The 22,312-nt window shown below is 47.3% G+C and overlaps 1 protein-coding gene across 1 annotated transcript in view; it reads right to left on the bottom strand.

Moving 5' to 3' along the window:
• CACNA2D3 (calcium voltage-gated channel auxiliary subunit alpha2delta 3) overlaps window positions 1-22,312 on the bottom strand; it is a 488,288-nt gene that overhangs the window by 378,839 nt on the left and 87,137 nt on the right. Inside the window, exons 6-7 of the mRNA XM_034658484.1 lie at window positions 15,740-15,829; window positions 7,417-7,530 (exon numbers count right to left, since the gene is read on the bottom strand). Of these exons, the coding sequence (XP_034514375.1) occupies window positions 7,417-7,530; window positions 15,740-15,829 (204 nt within the window). The remainder of the gene's footprint in view (window positions 1-7,416; window positions 7,531-15,739; window positions 15,830-22,312) is intronic.

Raw genomic sequence — 22,312 nt, 5'->3', positions numbered from 1 at the left:
TCCTCCACGGGGGCTTTGGAAAGCCTGTTCCCTCTGCCCTTCCCTGCCCAGTTCCTCTGACTCACACGTGCTCCCTGCAGGGAGACTTCCCTGGGCCACCCCGTTCTGTCTCGGGCTGTTGTTTGTCTCCTCCGGAAGATTCATCATGGATTCTAACCAACCAGTCTTTTCACTTGCTTGTTATCTGTGATCTGGTACCTGCTGTCTGGGGTCTGCTTGGAGCTGTCCCGTCAGCCCCATGCTCCTGGGCTCTGGTACAATGGCCTGGGACACGGCGGGTTCTCGGTACAAATCTGTTGAAGGAATGACTCACACACCCCCGCACAGCATATGGCTATTCCCTTCCCTCTACTTCCCTTGCCAACGTCCTCTGCCACCCTCAAGCCCCCACATTCATCTGGCTCTATGGCATGAGGGAGAGAGCCAGAGTACAGGTGGGGCGGGGGTAGCCCCCTTGCCTACAAGCGGTATGACCTAAACTCCTTCCCCAGTTGCTATATTTTGGGTAAATCCCATCTCCTCCTGACCAGCTCAAGGGAAGGCAAAGAAAGAGCTTTGTAAAATCACTGGAAAGTCAGAAAAGGAAGCAATGCAGTTTAGGGGAAAAAAAAAAAGAAAAAGAAAAGAAAGAACAAAAAATCCCTTCTAGATTGCTTGAGACTATTTAAGGGCTGGGTTCTTAAAAGGATGACTGCTGACTCAGCTCAGAAACTCTGCTCCCCAGAGTGGCGCATGTCCAGTGGAAAGATGAGGAGGGAGCTTTCCCAAACAACCCCAGGGGCACTAAGACAGAGCTAAGCCTTCCAGCACCTCCTCGAGGCCACGAAGACATGGGGGTGGCTTGAGGCTTCAGCTTCCAAATGATGCCAAGGGAGGGAGGCCTGGGGCAAAACCCCCAAGAGAGCTCCTTCTTGGAGATCTCTGTGACACTAGGTCGAAGGACAGTGACTTCCAACAGCGTTTCCAAAAATGCTCCAAAGCCGGACCCCCAAACCATTCAGTGATCAAGGGCTTCCCCTGGACACCAGACCAGGAGTCATTTTGGCCCCACCCCTCCGTGCCATCCCCGCCAGCTCACAAAGTATCCTCCAGGGCCCCTGAGCCCTGCTTGTCTCTCCAAGGACCTTACCACGGCTACTGTCCTTGCTTTTGTTCTGGACATAACTGATAATAGGACACCCAGCACACATAATCAAAATAACATGCACCTTTGAGGTTCTTTCTCAAAGAGGAAAACCATTTAATTACACCCAGACAGCCTCGACCTGAGGCCACCCATTTGCCATCCCATTACTCTCTGCCTGCAGCCCCGATGGGTTCCAAATCTTTGACATTTTGCAGACCTCCCCCACACTTGGGGATGGGAAGGCCAAGGAAAAGAACTCATTTTCTGGGTGACAACGTGTGTGGTATGGATGGGCAGCTCTTCTGGGACCTAAGGCTATTTTGTTTTGCTTTTCCCTTCGACACGTCTGTATCCTGGTTCAGGGGACAGCCTCTGTGTTCAATGCTGGCTTGTCAGTTAAGCTCCAAATGCTAGTCGTGGAATGCTGACTCGGTTACGCAGCCTGTTTCCTCCTTTGTATAAAGGGGATAGAGGAGTACTCGCCTCTTGGGTTTCTGTGCAAATTAAATGTATGTACAGCCTTTAGAACGGCGCTTGCCCCCTGATAAGAATTAGCCCTCATCAGTTTTGTATATACATTTTGGCACAAGAAAGCAGTTGAAGGCATTCTCTCGTTGAGGGAGATTCAGGCTCAGGGAAGTGTTGGAAGCATCCTGATGCTGCCTGCGCTCATCACAGACCCATGTGAAGAACAGATTGTGCAGGGACGTCTAACAGGCACAGAAGGGTCACTGCCCACGCTGCACGCCCAGGCAAGGTTCCACCACTGCACCTACAGCAGAGGTGAGTGGAGACGCGGCTGCAGCCACGTCTCCCTCCCCGGGATATCACACGCAGCAAAGAGAGTGCTTAGCCCTGAGCAGGTGGATTCTGACAGGGATCCCGGGGATCCCACTATCCTCGGATTCAGGGAGTCTCTGGCTTCCTGGGTCTCTGCAAATAGGGAATGTGATTCTCTCCAGGATGTTCCCTTTGTTACTCACGTGACATGAAAGTTGTGACACTGCCACGTGCCCCCGTCACCACCAAAACAGGATTCAAGGGGCAGTCAAGGTTGACACTTATGGAGATCCTACATGCTAGACACTGGGTCCAGCCCTAGGCTGGGTACCCGCAGTGCATCCCCTTCTGAATGGCCCTAGCATCATGTCCTGTATCCAGGCCCTGCTGGCAGCACTGACAGAAAAGGGGAAAAACAGCAATGCTCAGGCCAGGAGAGCAGAAATCACTGCTCCAAACGTGGGAGACGCCCCAAGTCACAGAGAGAGGTATTTGCCATCAAGGCTCCCACACCTCCGCCATTGACTATGTGGCTAGTATAGTTCATTCAAGTGGAAAAACATAGTGGAGATGATCCTCCGTTGAATTCAGCCAATGCACGGATTTCCAAGGGCATCTCAATGACTTTTAACAACACACTGATTGATTCCTTTAAATCAGGGGTTGACAAACAGACCTCCCTATAGGGCTAGATTCTTTAAATCACTTTCCTACCATTTTCTTACCTATCCACTCTCCACTCTGTCTTATGCAGCAGGGAAGGTAATGATAAATCATTCCATGACCTTCTTCTTCCTCCTTTTTTTTTTTTTTTATTTCACTTGGAAGAGCAGCTATATAGGTGGCAGATAGGACCATTTTTCTAAATTAAATGCAGGCAGCTTTATTTCTTGAGCAGATCCTGGAATGAGTCCCTTCCATGTTGAGAAGTTCCTATTTTATTCCAAGTATGTAAGAGCTGCTGTTAAGCTGCTAACCAATGGATATCAGGCAAAAGTAAATGGCATCCAATAAATGAATAAATAGCTCCTCATTTCTGCCCTCGGAAATAAAATGCTGGCAAGGGACACATTGCATGGCAATCATGATGCTGTCCTCAGACTCACAGTTAAATCACCAATAACGTATTCCTTCTTCTAACTCATTCTAAAATATTTTATTAAGCAGTTGCCTTGAGCGAGGCCCTGGTTAGGTGATAGATAGCTTTAAAAAATGACACCCACAGGTGCCCTCCTGGCCCGCCCCCCGCTTCCCTCTGTTTTCCCCTTCTGGGAACCCAACTGCCATACAGTAGGCAAGTCTAGGCTACTGCACTGAGGGGAGAGGCCTCACAGTGTGGCCCTGAAGCATTAGACCCCAGGTGGAGAGGCAGGTCTTCAGGAGGAGAACCGAGACAGCCCAGCCAAGCTCCCACCCTCATGCAGCTTTATCAGTGACTCCACCTGACGCCAAGTGCAGCAGAACTACCATCCAGTTAACCCGCAGAATGGCAAGAAATAATAAATTGTTCTCTTAAGCCATTAGGTTTGGGGATGTTTTATTGTATTGCTAGGATAAATGATTTCCTCTCCTTTTCCCCTTCTCCTTGCTTCTTCTATTAATTTTCTATTGCCGAATCACATGTTACCACAAATGTAGTGGCTTAAATAAACACATACTTGCAATGCCACAGTTTCTTTGGGTCAGGAGTCTGGGCACAGCTTAGCTGGGTCTTCTGTCTGTGGTCTCACAAGGCTGCAATCAAAGTACTGACTGCGCTGTGCTTTCATCTGGAGGCTCAACTAGGGAAGAATCTGCCTCCAAGCTCATTCAAATTGTTGGCAGGATTCATTTTCTTTTGGCTACAAGACTGAGGGCCCAGCTTTTTGCTGGCTGTTAGCTGGAGGATGTCCTCAGGTCCTAGAGGTTGCCCCCATCTCCTTGCCAGTGGGCTTCTCCAAAAGCTGCTTACTTCATCAAACTGGCAAGGAGAACCACTCTGCCCTCAGGGAGTGTCCAGGCCCTCTTTTAAAGATCTTCTAAGTAAGGCTCACCCAGGATATCCTTTTTGATTAGCTCAAACCAACTAACTTGAGACCTTGATTATATCTACAAAATCCCCTCACCTTATTATATTCTACTGGTTAGAATCAAGTCACAAGGCCCACTCATACTCAAGGTGACGAGATTATACAGGGGTAAACACCTGGGAATGGGAATCATGAGGCCACCCTAGGGTCCCTATGCCACACTTCTCAGCAGTGCTGGGTTATGTTGCGTGGTAGTGGTACTGTTCAGAGATACAGAATCTGTCCCCAAGGACTCACCAAACCAATGAAGACGAAAGATAGGCCTAGAAGTAATTATAGTGCTGGACAGGAATCTATACCTCCCCTATGACAACCCTGAGGGAGCCTGAAGTTTAGGGCTCAGATAGATAAGATGGCCTCTGACCAGAAGGGAAGAGGGAAAGCTTCAGGCAGACCCTAGACGAAAGAATGAAGGCCCCAGAAGCTGGGGAATACAAGCCCTGCCTGGGAAACAGCAAGTGCCCTTTAACCCAGAACCCCCTACCCGTGGGCATGTCAAGCACAGGAGTGAAGCAGGCTGGGAGAAGACAGAATGATGAAATCGTGGTCAAAAGCAGCATGCACCTGCCATCTCAGAGGGCAACCACGTCTCAGCTCCAGGAATTTCTTATTTTTTATTTTTTTGCTATATAAGAATGTTGTCTCCCAGGTGCCAAGTGTACCCATTTATGAGAGAAATGAAAACTTGAAAATTTTATATACTCTCTCCAGATTTTTAAATGACAATCAATAATTGGCAATTTTTTAAGCAAAGCCTGAGCCAAGAAACACATACTTGTGCACTGGATCTGACTAAAGGAACAGGTTCTTATAAAGTAAACAGAAGGAACAAAAGTAGCCGAGCCCACGGAGGAACCAAACGCTGTTCCTTGGGCTGTTTCTTACTTCCGGAAGTCGTTCCCCAAGTGTGCAGCAACCACATCACCGGGGAACTTGTGAGAAATGCACATTCTCAGGCCCCAGCCAGCCCTAATGGATCGGAAACTCCCCACATGGGCAAGTTGGTGTGGGAGAAAGTCCTCCAGATGATTCTGATGTTCGCTCAAGCTTGAGAAGCACAGTCTTATGGGAATCACATTCCAGCCTTAAGATCGTTTTCCTTTCTTCTGAATCTACTTCCTGTTTCTATAACTTTGAAGACTGCCAACTACAGCATGACAGAACCCTCTACTAACTATCTAACGTTCAGAATAACAGAGAAAGATGACTGCTTAGACATTGCTCCTCATCTCCCTTTAACACAGTGTTAAATCACCCTGGGGGTCCATGCAGACTCATCACCTGCACCTCTACAGAGAAGGCATGAAGAAGAATGTGCATGTGTATGTATATGAATCCACAGAACTCTCCAGAATGGAACAGGAGGGACGGGATCCTGCTATTAATTTCTTATCATAGAAGACTTTCTTGATACAAAGGCAAATCTGCTTCGACTTGATAATAACTTTCATAAGTAGATGAAACTCCTTGACATAATGTTGAAATTTCTAAGATCCTGGTTCCAATTAATCCAAGAAAGCACCTGGCCGAAAAATCAGCATTGTACCTTCGGCAAGATACGTTTAAATTTGTGTTTTATCTGAAGAATTGTGACTTCGTCCTATGCCTCTCCCTGCAAGTAAGGACTGGATGTTTAAATACCAGTATTACTGGGCAACTTCTATCCATCAAGTATCACCATGTGGGAGGGATTCATAGGATTCAGCATGTGATACTCAACTCATAATTTATTTGGTCTTAATGGAGCTGCTTATGAAAAGTCCCCTTTCACTTTCTTCTTTCATGTAAAAATGGTCCTAAAGAATTCAAAATATCCGTCAACATGCTATGCAATGTCATGGCATCTGCAAACATTCTATATGACTACAAAATGTCCATGGCCCTACCCATGTTTACTAGTGCTGTGGCCTCCCACCCCACCGGGCCCCTCCATCACTCAGCCACACCTTAGGGTTGTGCACTAGGTACTAGCCATGTGTCTAGCACTGTGCTGTATGCTCCAGGGGGTATCCAGCACATTCCTCCCTTCACATGACATATGTCTATCCAAGAATTAAATCTGGCCTCTACCTGTCCCTGGAAATTATCACCTGAAATCTTACATCCAAAATACGTTGTCCAACAGTGAATCCCCAACTTATTCGAGGGTTGGGTTCTAACGGCAGCACTTATTGTGGGAGCTGCAATCAGCCAAATTTATTCCTGGACATTCCTAAGGCCTTAGGCAGGGGCCACATCAGAGTCCCACATTCTCTTAGGAAGCCCGGCATGACTAACTCTCCCTCCAGCTTCAGCAGTGATGGCAGTTTCTAAGGTTGAGCACCAGAGAAAGGATTTGGCATCCATTTAAGGACCATGTTGTACAAAATGGATGTGTCTTTAATAAGCAGACACACACTTGATGAGGTGAGATGTCAGTGTTAGCAGAGAAATGTGGGGACCAAGAATGACTAAGGGAACATAGAATGACATCTCATGCTCCCTCAAGGGTATGTACTCTGTGGATACAGCTGAGGACACAGCTGTCATTTGTCTTCTCTTTCTTTTTGCCAAGTGTGTATGGTTGGCTCAGTTCCAAGAAATTAAACACACAATGTAGGAAAAGTAGGACAGACTTGGTTTGAATTGTCTCATGTACTTATAGACTCAGAGTAATGCTACTGGCTCGTGGGACAGGAGAGAGCCTTTGTGCTACCCCTGGGATAGCACCCGCTCTGACTGACCTTTTTCCTGTGAAAAAGGATTACTACACCACATCGTTAGACATTTTGATTCTGTAGGTATGGGATGGAGTACAAGTATCCATAACTTAATTCTCCCCAGAGAATTCAGACTAGCTAACAGCTTGAAGAACGTCTGGGTTTAGGCACTCAGAGTCACCAAAAATGTTAATATTCATCACTGATATCCTAACATATGGTTCATCAGATAGATAAATGTCAACCTGGAAAGCAAAGAAGGAATTAGAATAGAGAGCAAGCTTTGGCAAGGGTGGGGGAACATCCCTGGGGGATGGAGAGAAGCTTCGGGGTGGTAATGAGGCTGGAGAAGGAGGAACCATAGAAACATGGAAACATCCAGGAGATAACCATGTGGCCACCATGGCTGGCTTCACCATCTACAGATGCTTGACTCACCACGCAGCTCTGGCTCCATGGAAAACAGAAGTGCTGCCCAATATGGATGAAGAGCACAATTAATCTTTTCACTGAACACATTGACCATGTCTTTACAGGTTTCTTCTTTCCTCCAAAAAAGTTTCATTTTCAAAACAAGGAAAGCCATCATATTTGGTTTGGTCAACCAGAAGACACAAGACTGAGAAACCATAAGTCATGAGATTAAGTTCAGACGGGGCACCTACCCCTGGACAACTTGGGGGTGACAGCACAACACAGATTCTCCGTCAACTGCACTGCACGGCCGGCATCAGCAACTTACCTTGCGCTCTGGCCAATTGTACTTCGCGAAGATAGTATCATAGGTGTCCACCGCCCCATCGGTGATTAACATGATGGCCTGGCTGCAGATGCTTCCTTGTCCTGTGTGGTTGAACTGCGGGAAGAAATAAGTTCACACTAAAAATCACACCAGAGAGTTCTGTACATCCATGAGACTCTGGAGGCAGGAGGACTTGGGAAGCCTCTCGAAACAAGACCTTGTTCAACACGACAGAATCTACACGATAAGCGTTTCCCTGTGCATTCACCCTATTTGCTTTGACAAATTGGAACTAAATACTGACCTCAGAGGGGATTTCTGAAAAACACACACAAGGTGGGAAGTGAGATTCTAGGACAAATAACCTCTCTTACCTTCAAGCAGGTAGTGTCTCAGAATATAAGCCCCTAAGGCATTGGCACAGTCACCCTTCAGGAACACATGAGCCGCAGAATAAGCGGCTGGCAACATCTCTTTCAGAATCTAAAGGAGTCTGGTTTGATGCATTATATAATGCAATCAATGAGGCTTTGGACACATGGAGAATAAAGTCAGGAACATACCAATTCAGACTAGAAGCCTAAGCGCTATTTTTGTAGGGTTTGTTTTAAATATATATTTGTTAGCATATAACATTATATATCAGTTTATATACCTCAGCATGTATAGCAGACTGAAATTCCAAGATTGTGCCCACTGGTGTGCAAGACCCAAAATTTCTTCAACTTTCAGTTTCATGTGGCATTGTAAAAGTTCCCAGCCTTTGTGAGTGGTAGATTGGGGTGGATTGGCCACCAGAACTCAGTGTCCTTCCTTTGAATCAGGGGTGAAGAATTTCCTTAATGAATGCTATTAATGCTGCAATTCAAAGCAACACCATGTCCTTTAAAAACCCTACAATTGGAGCACCTGGGTGACTCAGTTGGTTAAGTGTCTACCTTCAGCTCCGGGTCCTGGGATCGAGCCCTGTGTTGGGCTCCCTGCTCAGTGGGGAGTCTGCTTCTCCCTGTCCCTCTGCCCCCCCCCACTCATGCTCTCTCTCTCACTCTCTCTTTTTTCAAATAAATAAATAAAATCTTAAAAAAATAAATAATCAAAATAAAAATCCCTACAATTAACATGACAGTGCTGAGGCAAGAAAACATACAAAAAGTCTTTAACTTTCAGTAGCAAAAACTCCCACCATTATAATTGATGAAGTTTATTCATTAATTCTAAAATTATTTACTAAGTGCCACACGGAGCTGGGGATGAAACATGCAAAAATCCCTTCCCTCCTGGAGTTTATAATTCTATGTGGGGAGACATATAAAAACCAAGTAAATAAATCAATTTAATTGTATGTGTGGTAACAGTGATGCTGAGGGACGAAAAAAGAAAAAAGAAAGCAGAGCAGGGGGATAAGAAATGGGGGGGGGCAACTTTAGAAAAAATAGTCAGAGAAGACCTCACCGAGAAGGTGAGCCATGAGTGACACCTGCAGAAGGTGAGTATCTGGGGGAGGGGTGTCCCAGAGAGGGCCAAGAACACATGCAAACGCATTGAGTGGGCACATGTTCAAGCTGTTGACCAAGGCACTGGGGAAGGATGGAGACTGTTCTTGGGTTTACTTCTGGTTCCTGCTGAAGCAGAGAACTAATAAAGTATTCAAGTTGAGATTTAATTCCTAGTCTCTGTGCACTTAGAATTCTGATGTAGAGATTGAAGTTGCAACTCGAGAGAGAAGACTATAACTAACTGGATGAATGAATGCATAGAAGGGTGGAGGAAACGAAGGAACAAGGGAGGGGGAGGGAGAGAAGGAAGGAAGGAAGGAAGGAAGGGAGGGAGGGAGGAAGGAATTGCTCAGGGCTGTACTGGGGCAGAGCAAAGCCACTTAAAAACATGCAAGGACTGCCATACTATAGTGAAAAGCACTTAATCCCATCCTAGCACCACAAAGTGCAATGAGTTCTCATTTCAGAGTGCCCTCTTTCGCATGTATAAAATGAGAATATCATGCTAACAAGATTGTCAGAAGGCAGGTTAAACATTCATTATATGCTGGGAGACAAGTATTAACTTACTTAAGACTAGCCTCTGAGGTACATACTATCATTATCGGCATTTTACAGGTGGCGAATTTGAGGCAGGGAGAGATTAGTTAACTTGTCCAAGGTCACACAGCTCCCACTTGTAATGGCCAGGATTTAAACCCAGGCAGTCCAGCTCCAGAATCTATTCCCAGATCCAGTACACTCTATGGCCTCCCAATAATGAGATGAAGGTCCTTGAGCTGATGAAGATGCATGGAAGGGCTCCATAAATGCTCACTTCCTTCACCTGCTTCTTCCTCCCTCCATCCTTTCCAGAGTTCTAGGGTCACATGTAGTCATCAGATCCTCCACCGAGAGTGAGTGAGTGCTCCTCAAATTCTGTGCCTTAGGCACTTGCCTCACTGCAGTCCTGGCCCTGGCAGCCACTCTCGCAACTCAGACTAGACTGGAGGCTGGAGTCCTTGAATTAATGGGCAGACGGGACCCATGCTGTAATATCATAGAAATTCTCAGGTATGTACATATACTTGAGAACTAAAGCTATCACACACAACTACAGTTCTACTGTCTTGATCAATTTAACATACTATTCCAGAAAACTCTTGCCCAGGAAGACAAAAATTGCAAACAACTTTATTGCTTATTCCAGGAACATCCTGAAGGGCCCATCAACTCCTCAATAGAAACTATCATGGGACAATTTATAACCTAAGACTCTCTAAACCCCTGATCTCAAAATCCTTCCTCTGCTGCATCTACTAATCCTAAACTAGAATGTTAGGATTCTCACCCAGTCTTAACCAAGCTTCTTCCTTCTCCTCCACTCTGAAAGACCCACCTTCAACCAGCCTTCATAGTCTCAGTAAATGGTCTTGTCCCTTCCACTCTGAGACACTGCTAAGACTCTATCGTCATAGTGTATTTTCTTCCTTGCTGCGGTCAGAAGAAACATCCCTGTAGTCCTGTCCTATCAACAGGTTGTTCTGGCAATGTTTGGGGGGAGTCTGCATCCAACATGGTCTTCAGACCACTGAATAAACCCAGCAGTGGGCCACTGAATAAAGGTGACGTCTGCTTCAGTTCACAGAGGCTGAAGACAGGGGGAAAATCAAGACACCTAGAGACATGCAATTCGTTGGAAAAGCATCCTGGCAACATTCTCCCAAACGAAAGGCAAGGAAGAGAGGGAAATGAAGATATCTGAATAATGCAGACTGGAAGAAGGGGCTGCCCTGAGCTGTTTATTTAAAAACATCACTTTCCTCTCTGGCTGAGTCCCTGGTATTCTCTGCAGCAATCTGCAGTTGGAGAATTTTGAAGAATGCAATTAAATTCAAATGCTTTGATGAGTAATATCTCTTCTCTTCATATTTGTCTAGAACTTTTTTTTTGAATAGCGGGAGTGATGAAAGTGTTTTCCATAATAATAACAATGACAAGGGCCTGATGATGAACTACAATTAGCTCAGTGATTCATCAGTTAGCAGCGAAAATTTCAATGCATCCTGACATTTAGAGCATTTGGTTGTGATTAACAGTCTTTGAAATGTCACCGAATTTTATTTAATTGGCTAAGAAAAATTTTTAAAAGGTAATCACTGCAAAGATCATATTCACCGCCAAAAAAGATAATTGCGGTTGTCACATGACAAGTTAGATGCTAACTACTGTAGCAAACTAGCTCTGTGTTCTTACAGAAACTAATGAATGCAGCGGAGATCAATAGCTGCAAGGGGCTTAAAAGTTTATTCGAATGCTCCTTTCAAAGCCGTTGTACAACTGTGAGCCTTTAAGTCATCTGAGCAAATACTAACACTGAAAGGCAGGTAGTTGCAAAACAGAATTTACTTCACTTAGTTACAGTAACCTCTGAACTGTTCTGAGCCCCAGCCACAATCACGCTTTCAATTGTGTGTGTACGTGTGAGAGAGAGAGACAGAGAGAGACAGAGAGAGAGAGAAAGAGACAGCCACACACACACGGGGAGAATGTGTGTTTGTGTCATCGAGAAATAACGATTTATTCATATTGGCTTGCAAGGGCAGTCGTAATACACAGGAGGGAATTATATCACTTAAAGGTCACATTGATGAAGTGGAAAATAGCTAAAGCTTCATTTTCATGGGAGATTAACCATCTCTGTGTTTTTCAAAATGTTTGGCTATTTAAAAGCCCCGTGGCAAGAGATGGAATGGAAATGTTTCTCTCGATGAGATAAATGTGCACTCAAAATATGGTCCCACCCATCAACCAATCTCAAACAATGATATTTTGTAACATCTGTGTTCCTTCCATTTCTTGCTCTCTCGAATTTACACTGGACCCATTGGGTTTTCCGCCTGGCCAGACCCCAGAGGGACTTTACAGGTGAAAGCAGAGCAGAGGGGTGTGCGGAAGGTTTCCTTGGTTCAAAAATACCTCTGTCGCCAGAATTTGAGGAAAGAAATCTACCATGCGCTGGTGATGTCTCTGGATCTGAGAGGTGCCGGGAGGTTAATATACGCTGTAAAAGCCACAAACATATTATGCCTGAAGGTGTGCTTGGTGAGCTGTGACTTCTACAAGACTCCAACCCTGAGGTTCTGATAGGAGATAAAGAGGTCCTGAGTCAATAAGTTTGAGTATTAGCATAAATACATTTTGGAAAGGTCTGTTCCCTGTAGGACTTCGGAGGCCTTGAATACGCACAGGTGCGCTGTGAGTCTCGGGGAGAGGAGGATGGTATCTTGTACCTCGACAGCACCTATACTAGAGTATCTCGCAGACCAGCGTCAGCTGGGCGTGCGGTGGGAAACTCTGGCCTGGAAGGGTCTGGTAAGTGGACAGGATGGGGACAGAGAATGTCACAGGGCAAGGAAAAGGAGAGAGGGGACAATGAAGGAAAGCAGACATTCCTGAGGACTGGGGCAGGAAGTAAGACCAAAGCATCAAGAGCTCGACCTGCTTCTAGAAGCCACAGGCAACCTGGCCAGAGCTGAGGCTGCCCAGTGTCCCTGTGGTTGCAGAGACGGCACTTCCCACCCACCCCAGCCCTGCTGAAAGGGAGGCAGGTACGGCTTCATTGTGCCGAAACCTCAACCCGGGTCTACCAGGCCAGGTTCCCCTCCCCCTGCTTAACACTCTGCTGCCTTTCTTCAAAGATTCTTAATGACTTCTGAACAAGAGACATACATTTCCATTTTGCACTGGGCTTCACCAATCACGTGGCCACTGCTAGGTCTATGCCTATCCCCATTTTACAGATGAGGAAAATAAAGGTGAGGATAAGCAGAGTTTTCCCAAGCTCACACGGCACGCTCTGACCAAGGCAGGCTTCTCAGTCCAACCTGCCTGACTCGAAAGACCACAGACTTCACATGACAAGCATCCCCCAACTCACACTCCTTCACCCCTTCTGCCAAAGAGCCAGGGAACAGAAATTCGCTGCAGGGCCCTTTCCAAATAAGGGGCTCACCAGCTCAGAGTAGCCTCCCCCTGCTGTAGACAGGAGGCTTTTGAGATAAAAAAGAGAACCAATTTTATCATTGTGGAAGTCCTTCCAATACGACCCTCTAGACAGATGTATCTGCTGAAGATACAGAGCGTGGCATCTCCAAGCCCTGAGAAGGTTCCGAGCCCTCTCCAGGGTTCAACTCAGAATTTCAAGGTGCAGCTTGGCCTTTTGCTCTGGTCAGCTATGTTCACAAATTATTCATAAGCTATTAACAGGGATGGGCTGCCCCAAACACCGAGCCTCACCTAAATGTGAATTCTCTGTAGCCAGCAGCCCTGGGCGGCAAAGCAGGAAGGAATAGCCGTGGGTTTAATCTGCGTTCAATTTGAGGTGCTGATGTGGCACCTTACCTCCCGATTTCTCCCTCCCCTACCATCCTGACACTGGCTCAGGACCGAAACCTAAATGGCCTTCTGTGTGCCAATAGGTATTTTTGGTAAAAGGGAGTCCAGAATTAGGGCCCACCCTCGGCTTGAGAGGGCAGCGTCGCTGAGTAGGAAAAGCTCGAGTTTTGGAGTTGGGCACACCTGACCCCCAGGACGAGCCTTGTGACGGTGGGCGGGGGGGGTGGGGGGTGCTCTCCTGCAAACTAACAGCCGGGGCCCCAAACAGCTGCCTCAAGACTGAGCCGCTAGCGGCTCTCCCAGCTCCTGCAACACCTCAACAGAGCTGTCGCTCCATTTAGTGCCTGTTCGCGCTCAGTACCACCCCGCGCCTTTCCCTGCGTTCCACAGTTTCTAGGCTCCCCAGGAGTTTGGGCTGGGTTCATCCAAAGGAGACTACTAGAGGATGCAAGGGAGAAGCCAAGGCTTTTCTCAGTGATGTCTTCCTTTTTCTGATCCGGGGTCATGGGCGCTTTCTGGCAATGGCTGGTACCAGCTCCCACAGGGCAGGCTTCCCCTCCCCCGCCCCACCATGACCTCAGCCCTCATTGGGCAGCCCTCCACCGTTCGATTCCCATCCAGACGGCCACGGACAGGAGGCTCCTATGCTGTCCCTCCCTCCTGTTGTCCCTCCTACCCTAGAGAGAAGCTGTCTCCAGCTGGTGCTAACCCCAGGGCTGTTTCATTCTCTGTTTGGTTTCTGAGCTTTTCCACCCCTTACGCAGCCAAAACCCTGACGTAAACCCCTGCTGTTTGACACATCTAGAGTGATTTCTATTTTTTTGCTTCTTAACATCCTAACCTACCTCTCCCATCCAAGCCACCAGTACGTGTCACCCAGATAATGTCATGGCCTCCCTGCTATTGTCTTTGCTTCTCAGTACAGCAGCCAGAGAATTCCTGCTAAAACTCAAGTCGGTCATGTCATTCTCTGCTCAGACTCCAGTGACCTTCCATCCCACACAGAGCAAGAGCCCAAGTCCCCACAGGAGTCATGTGGTGCAGCCTCTGCTCCCTCCCTGATCTCATTCCCTAGCCTTCTCTCCCCCACTCTGCTCCTCACACAGCTTTCCTCACTATATGGTAAATATGCCAAACAGCTCGGCCTCAGGGCCTTTGTACTGGTTCTTCTAGCTGGAAACTTCTTCAGTTTCCCTGTTCCCTCACTTCCTTAAGGTCTCTACTCCAACCAGGGGCACCTATGAGAGCGATCTCACCGGACGGTGCTGTATGAAGAAGCAAGTGCTTATCAAGCTGGAACAATGGGGCTGTTGTTCTCCATAGGACTAGGCACTTCATCTGCCTTTTCCCATTAGATCTGGGGTTAGCAAACTTCTTCTGTAAAGGGCCACACGGTAACTGTTTTAGGTTTTACAGACCATACGGTTGGTCTCTACTGGAACTAATCGACTCTGCCCTTGTAACAGAAGAGCAGCCACAGAGGGTGCGTGATCAGGTGGGCATGAATGCACTCCAGTAACACAAGCTTTACAGAAACAGGATGCAAGTGGGATTCCGCTCATGGGACATAATTTCCCAACCTTTGCACTGGAACATGAGGTCCATTAAAGCAAACACTTTGTCTGGTCTGTTCTCTGATGTGTTCCCAGCGTCTGGCATTAAAAGCACCCAGCCTATACAAGTTACATAAATGATCGAGACCCTGCATTGATAAAGAGAGTCATTACTCTCCTACTGCTCTTCCAGAACACAGAAGACATGCACGCTTTTAGTTTAACACATTTGGATTCAAAGGGCAAAATCACCAGCCCGGGACCCCCCAAAGGTTTTCACGGAATGTTAACAGGTGCTGCTTGAAAAACGGATTCTTGTTCCAGAAGTGTAAGGAATAGTTGGTTGAGCAGCATTCCTTCCTGTGGTGCTTCCTGGAAACTTGAGTGTGCTACTGCGTATTGTGAACCTGCAAGGGGCTGGAAGAGAGAGAAGGATGGGTAGGGCACTCCCTAAGCCTACCGCACAGAGAAAGCCCTTCTGCTGAACATCGCCACAGGCAGGGGTTCGGTGTGAAACACAATGAGAAATGAGTCTACACGATGAAGAAATTGAAAGTTTCTGAGATGAGATCTGCAGTGGAAGGTGTTCAAGGGTGGGTGGGTCCAGAGCCCACAAGCATGGCGGGCAAGAGCCCTGATCAGAGGGCATGATGGGCTCTGTCCAGCGGGGCTTGGTTTGGCCTCACTGGCTGGACCTGGTTCCCCAGAAAACTCAAATGGCTAGCCTCACCCTCCCATCTGGTGTCTATAGATATGACTCAACGACAGCCAGAACTGACAGAAATGCTGGTCCACAACTAAAAAAAAATAGTAAATAAAAAATTTAAAAATAAAAAATAAAATAAAATTCCATCTCTTCTCTTGGACATAAGAAAGGTAAATTAAAGAGGGGCTTACGTCACTGAGAATGTTGAAGGCCTCATTCAGAGCTATATCCAGCATTCCAATTCCTTTGGCAAAAAGTTTGTCCAGATGCTCCCTGAAGTGCTGGAACAACAAAGTAGAGAATTCATCAGCATCCGAACTGTTACATGAAACGCCAACCTCAAATGAACAGGTGCGCACTAAGACCAGAGTCTCGGACCAAAATGGTCACAATGTGTTCTTATCCTTCAGAATTCAACACATGAGTACTATTCAAAATAAAAATTACCTTTCATATGCATTTTCAGCCTTGATTACATTCTAGGGGGAAAATTCATTGAATTCTGGTGGAAAGTACTTAATTTATCTGAAGTTCTTACTTTCCTTTCCAGTTTCATCTCCCATGACCCACTCTATCCCCTTCTCCCCTCAAGTTTCCCACTGCTGATCACTCTTAGGATTCTGCACATGCTCTCCTCCACCAGGAACCTACTCCATCCATTTCCTGGCTTCCTGCCACATTTTCCTCCCACCTACTTTTGGGACCTCAGTTTGGACATCACCCACTTCTGGCCCAGGGAAACTTCCCAGACCCCCATCCCTGAGACCACCTGAGAAAGCTTCCTTAGGACTCCATGCTGCATCCTATGCTCAGACCCATCCTTCACTTGCAACTCTAGGTATAGAACTGCTAGTTAGATTCTGCCCCCACCCAAGACTGTGACATTCTGGAGACCAGGCATGTCTGGTGGCCTGCTCTGTCCCCCTTGATGACCACACATCTGATACACAAAAGATGCCCAAAGCATCTCCAAAGAGCAAGGGTAAAGACTGGATCACAAGGTAAGAATTGTGATTACGGCAAGGGGGACACAGGCTAGAAATCAGAAGAGCTTCACGGAATATGCAAAATGGGAACAAATCTCTTCAGAAACATCCTCAAGGCCCATCTGGCTACCCAAGGCCCATCTGGCTATGTTGGTTCCACAGAAGCCCAGCATCAGCTGGAGAGTAAAGGCAGCAAAGGGACATAACTGTGGAGCCCATTACGTTTCTGCTTCTGAACAAAGAGGCAAGGGTGGTGGGTCCAGGCATCTGCCCAGGGACATGAGCCAGTGGGATGCTCACTGACCCAAAGCTCATGTCCACAGTGGCACAGCTGCTTGGCATTATTTTCCAACCGCCCTATTCCAAAACCACTTCTTTTCTACTGAAATGAATTACTCTCTCCTCAAAGGCATCCACACCCTTGTCTGATGGAGAAACTGGATGGAGGAGTCACGAGAAGGGAGAGGGGCAGGAAGGGTGTGCTCATGGAAATGTTGGCTGGTGATTTCCTGGCTGAGGAATGGCTTTCTTTCTCTTCCATGACCTGGGGCCCATCAACACCGCAAACATTCCATCAGCATGTGACACCTACTCATGTTGTGTCTGCCTTAGAACCCCAAAACTGACGGTGGAATAAGAATACAGTGGAGAGAGCGATCCTAGGACACGGCCAATGGTTCTAAGATGCTATTCTCTCCAAGCCCCTCAGGAAGCAGTAGGGGCCACTGGTCAAGGGAGTGGGCTGCAGGTTTGCTGGCAAACTGGACTGGAAAGTTTTGGTGGGCTCCTCACAGTGATTCAGCTTTAATGACAACCAGACCTAACATGAATCAAGACTGGATCTGAAGTTGGCTGCTCACCCTGGGAATATTCATGTAACCCACAAGACCCCCTCCTGGGTCCATCCCATCCTCACAGCAATCATGCCCTCACTCTCACCAGAGCAGCCGCGGTTACGGAAACCTACTTCACGTTAGGTCCTGAGCAAATACCATGCAATTGTGTCCTCACAACAGCCCTGTAATGTTCCATCAACCCATTTTGCAGATGGGAAGAGTGAGGCACAGCACTGCACCCTAATTCACATTCCTCCTAGCTGCCTGGCCCACATTCCACCCCAGGTCTGCTTCACCCATTCTAATGCCTCCTTCTTTCTGCTATTCACCTGCTACTTTGTTTGTTTTTTAGTGCTTTGTAGGCCAGGCACTGGCCAGGAGCTCTTAATCTCTACACCTGGGCTACAGCAGAGTCTATGGGTGACTATCTGAGTCCACAGGCTTGTGTAATGGGGTGGAGAAAGGCTGAGGGCCAGGGACCCAGGCAAACCACACAGCCGGGAACCAAGCCTTGCGCTTCTATGTTCTTCCTGCTGGCTGTCCAAGGCCCAGCAGGATGTTGAGCACATGACATGTCCTTCACGAGCACTCAGTGAACAAATCCAGACAGTTAACTAAATTCGAGGACGCCGAGGTGTCCTGGTTGCAGGTGGGCAGGAGGGGATCAAAACCGGTCAGTCTGCCTTCTCCAAGAATTGCCGCCCTTGGAGACCTGACTCGTCGGTGAGTAACGACCACCAGGAAGGACTTAGGCTCCGCAGGCACCTCAGGGCGGTCCCCACACACCCTCCAGGACATTGTGACATGCCCATCATGCAGCCTGCAGACAGGCTGCCCTTTTACGGGTCCCAGGTTTACATTGCTGTGGCCAGACCCTGCCCTGACAAGTTCGTTCTATTCATCTGATGTCATTTCTGTCAACTGCATTTAATTGGGCTCCACCACACAAGTTTACACAGTATTGTTTTTTTTAATAACATAGCAACTCCATTTAATTTGTCTTTCAATCCATGTGTGCCTGCATTTTCTCTTAATCCATGTGTCATGTGCAGAAAGACTGCTTCAGGCAATGGTTGCTTTTATTGTCGGACACTTAGAGGAAAATGCGATCACATGCCACGGAGTTCCCCTCGACTCGATTTTACAACCAGGTCGGTTCTGATTTTATTTTTTCCTCAGACAAATCTGGTCCCTATATGACATGGGAAAAATACGTCCCTAGGTGAAGGGTTTCCAAATGACATCACAGATGAAGGGCGCTTTCTCTGTTGCATCCCCTCTCCTCTCCCTTATGTCCAGACTCCATTTTCTCCTACGCCATACCTGGACCAAATCTGCTTCATCACCCTGGTCTTCCAGGCTACATTTAACCTTTGGCCCACCTCCCGTCTTACACAAAACCAGGGCCTTGCCTTCCAGGGAACCAGCTCGTGATGTGTCTCCAAGAGCTGGTCTGCCCACTACGGCAGCCATTAGTTGTATGTAGTCAGTGACATCAAATTTAATATTACATAAAATTAAAAACTCAGTTGCTTCGTCCCCCAGCCACATTTCTTTTTTTTATAATAATTTTTTATTATGTTATGTTAGTCACCATAAGTACATCCCTAGTTTTTGATGTAAAGTTCCATGATTCATTACTTGCGTATAACACCTAGTGCACCATGCAATACGTGCCCTCCTTACTACCCATCACCAGACTATCCCATTCCCCCACCCCCCTCCCCTCTGAAGCCCTCAGTTTGTTTCCCAGAGTCCATAGTCTCTCGTGGTTCATTCCCCCTTCTGTTTACCCCCCCTTCATTCTTCCCTTCCTTCTCCTACCGATCTCCCTGCTATTTCTTATGTTCCATAAATGAGTGAAACCATATGATAATTGTCTTTCTCTGCTTGACTTATTTCACTTAGCATTATCTCCTCCAGCCCCATCCATGTTGCTGCAAATGTTGGGTAATCGTTTTTTTCTGATAGCTGAGTAATATTCCATTGTATAAAAGATGGAATAATATTCCATGCTCATGGATCGGAAGAATAAACATAGTTAAAATGTCTATGCTACCTAGAGCAATCTACACTTTCAATGCCATCCCGATCAAAATACCAATGACATTTTTCAAAGAGCTGGAACAAACAGCCCCAGCCACATTTCAAGTACTCGGTACTGCCCTGTGGCTAGCGGCTGTTGAATCAGACAGTGAAGATCAAAGAACATCTCCAGCATCGCATTAAGTTCTATTGGACAGAACTTACCTGGAGACACTCGGGCTAGATGGGTTCTTTTTCCTCACCAAGCCACTGACCAAGGATGAGTTGGAGGAAACTCTAAGGCTTGTACCCAGTGGATATGTGTGTGATTTTTGCCTATTCAACACCCATTCCCCTTCTTCTGATTTTCCTTCTCCTCCAGCGCCTCATAATTCATATGGTTTGGGTGAGGCTAACATCTCTCTTCCTCCTTCCCAGATCAAGGGGTGAGCCCACTTATCAGGCTGACCAATTTGCGAATTCCATCCCAAATTCTACTAGGCACCATCAGGCATGGGCATATGACCCAATCCCTGGCCTCTACTGAAATGTGGGGAAGAAAACTCTCTCTCTGTACTGAGATTACCGAAAGGTAGGGAAGAAGCGTAGGGATGCCAACAGCCATTGAGCCACTGGGCAGGAAGGGTTCACCTGAATAAAGGTAACAGCCAAGGAGAACAGAGTACATACTGGAGGGGCCAAGACAGAACCATGACAACATGGCTTGTGCTCCTAGAACCAGGCACGTCTAGCTTTTTCAGAGAAGTGAGCCAGTCAGTTTGCTCCTTTGCCTGACCAGATCTAGCTGGATTTGGGCCACTTAACTGAAAGCAAAGGACCTTGATGACCACAACCATCATAAGGACCCTGGCCAGGGCAGTGCCTCCAAAGCCCCGCCCCTGGATTACAGTGGCCCTCTACATCTCCTCCATCCCCTCCTCCCCTTTCTAATCACCACGTCACATTGAGTGGTTTATACTTGTCCTGTGAGTGCTCGTGCCAGACAGAGGAAGGTACTTCACAGCACTCTCCCGGTGCGCACGGATTTAATGCCCACCGCTCGTGACACAGTCATTCGCTAAGGAGGGATCCTAACCGCGTGCACTCCAAGTGTAGTGTCAGGAAGAGAAGGAAGGGGCCTGGCCCACTGCTCGGCAGCCTCTTCATCGATACAGTTTTCTTCTTCTCTACTCTCTGTTGTGGTTGCTCTAAGATTCAAAATTGTCATATTTAATGCAATCACATTATAATTGTTGTATGTAAGTGTCTGCTATTTAGACTCCATGGACTCTGGAAGAAAAAAAAAAGCTGAACTAAAATTCAAGAGACTGGGTCCTAGTACTGGTTATGCTATCTATCAGCTATAAGACGCTGAGGCAAGTAGCTTCAGCTCTCAGGCCTCAGTTTTGCTCCCTGTGAAAGGGGATGGGAATGCTACTACCCAGTGGTGGGAGAGTGGAGGCCCATCAGTGACTCTGAGCAGCAGGCAGTACCAGGCAGCCCGAACTCCAACTCCCACACTGCCCTCCACCCTCTCTCAACACCTGAGCGAGCCACTGCCTTCATCTGGCCCATCAGCTCTCTCTTAACGCAAGGTGTATTGGGCTGACCTCTCCCTGAGAAGACAGGAAAGAAGTCATCTCAAAGAACAATGATGACAGAAAAATGGGAAACTATTTCAATTTCATATTCACAAAATAAATATATGAAAAAAAATCCTACAAAACCTTTCTACCTCAAATACCTTCTATGCCAACATCCTGGTTTGCAGCTTTACAATCTAAGACAGGCCTTGAAAAATGACTTCTTTTGCCCTGTGAGGGCCAGATTTTATGACATGGAGAAAGACACGTGGTTGATTTCACCGACACCAACACCCGAGTGCCTTCCAGGCCAGCTCTGGAGAACAGAAGGTTCGAGATTGCCCGAGCCAGGCAGACGCGCCACAACTGGGTGCCAGAAGGTGGCCAGTTTCCATTATTTTTTCTCAATTAAAATAAACAAATTTATTGGAAATGGTGACAGTTTCATTTTATTATTAAACTTCAGTAAAGGAGAGGGAGGGTGGCTTTTTATCTTTGCTTCACGCCGCAGGCAGCCTATCCTGCTGCCCGGGAAAGACCTCCTTCCAAAGCCATTCGTGCAGCTTAATGCCCGGGGAGTTACCCAGGAGCGCCGGCAAGCACAGCGCGGCTGCTTATCTCCGCCGAACAGTCACGTCGCCCAGGCCGGCGGAGGGTCCTGGGGAAATAACCCTCTCCCTCCAGCAGCATTTGATTTCATTGAATCCACACTGATAGCGCTCTCTGTGATAACGGCAATCATGTTTTCTCCTGTCTACATGATTATAACGAATGCTTGAGCCCTCCCAATTAAAAGCGGGAGACTAAAGGCAAAAGTGGACATCGGGAGACAAAACCATCCCCCTTCCACAGAGCTGGTGGTCCTGGCTAGGAGGCTTTAGCGGGCGAGGCTAACAGCCCCCAATCGACGATCCCCAACCAGGTCACCGGCATTCGGCAGACCTCAATTTCACACCCAGTAGGTGTGGAGGAGGGTCATGGCAGCATCTCGGCCACGGGAAGCCTTTCAGAAAATCTCACCCAAGTCCTCCAGAGACGGCCAACACTGGCTGAAGGACAACTGTATGCTGGGCACTGTGTGCTTTTCATGCATCACCTCGCTTGGTCCTCCTAATATCCTTAAAAGGTATCATCAGGTCCCTGTTTGACATATCGGCAAATGGAGTCTCCAAAAGGTGGAATGTCTGCCCAGGTCGCGGAGCAAGTACAAGGAAAGGGAGTCTCCAAATGCTGAGAGCCCCATACCTGAACCCCTATGCCACACAGCCCCTCCCAACACTCAGAGCACAGCTCTGCACATCCCTGACACAGCCCAGCCTGCGGGGGTGTACAGA

Source organism: Ailuropoda melanoleuca, chromosome 4 (genome assembly GCF_002007445.2).
Source record: "Ailuropoda melanoleuca isolate Jingjing chromosome 4, ASM200744v2, whole genome shotgun sequence".
NCBI classification, from domain to species: Eukaryota; Metazoa; Chordata; class Mammalia; order Carnivora; family Ursidae; genus Ailuropoda; species Ailuropoda melanoleuca.
This window is presented reverse-complemented; position numbering and strand designations above follow the sequence as displayed.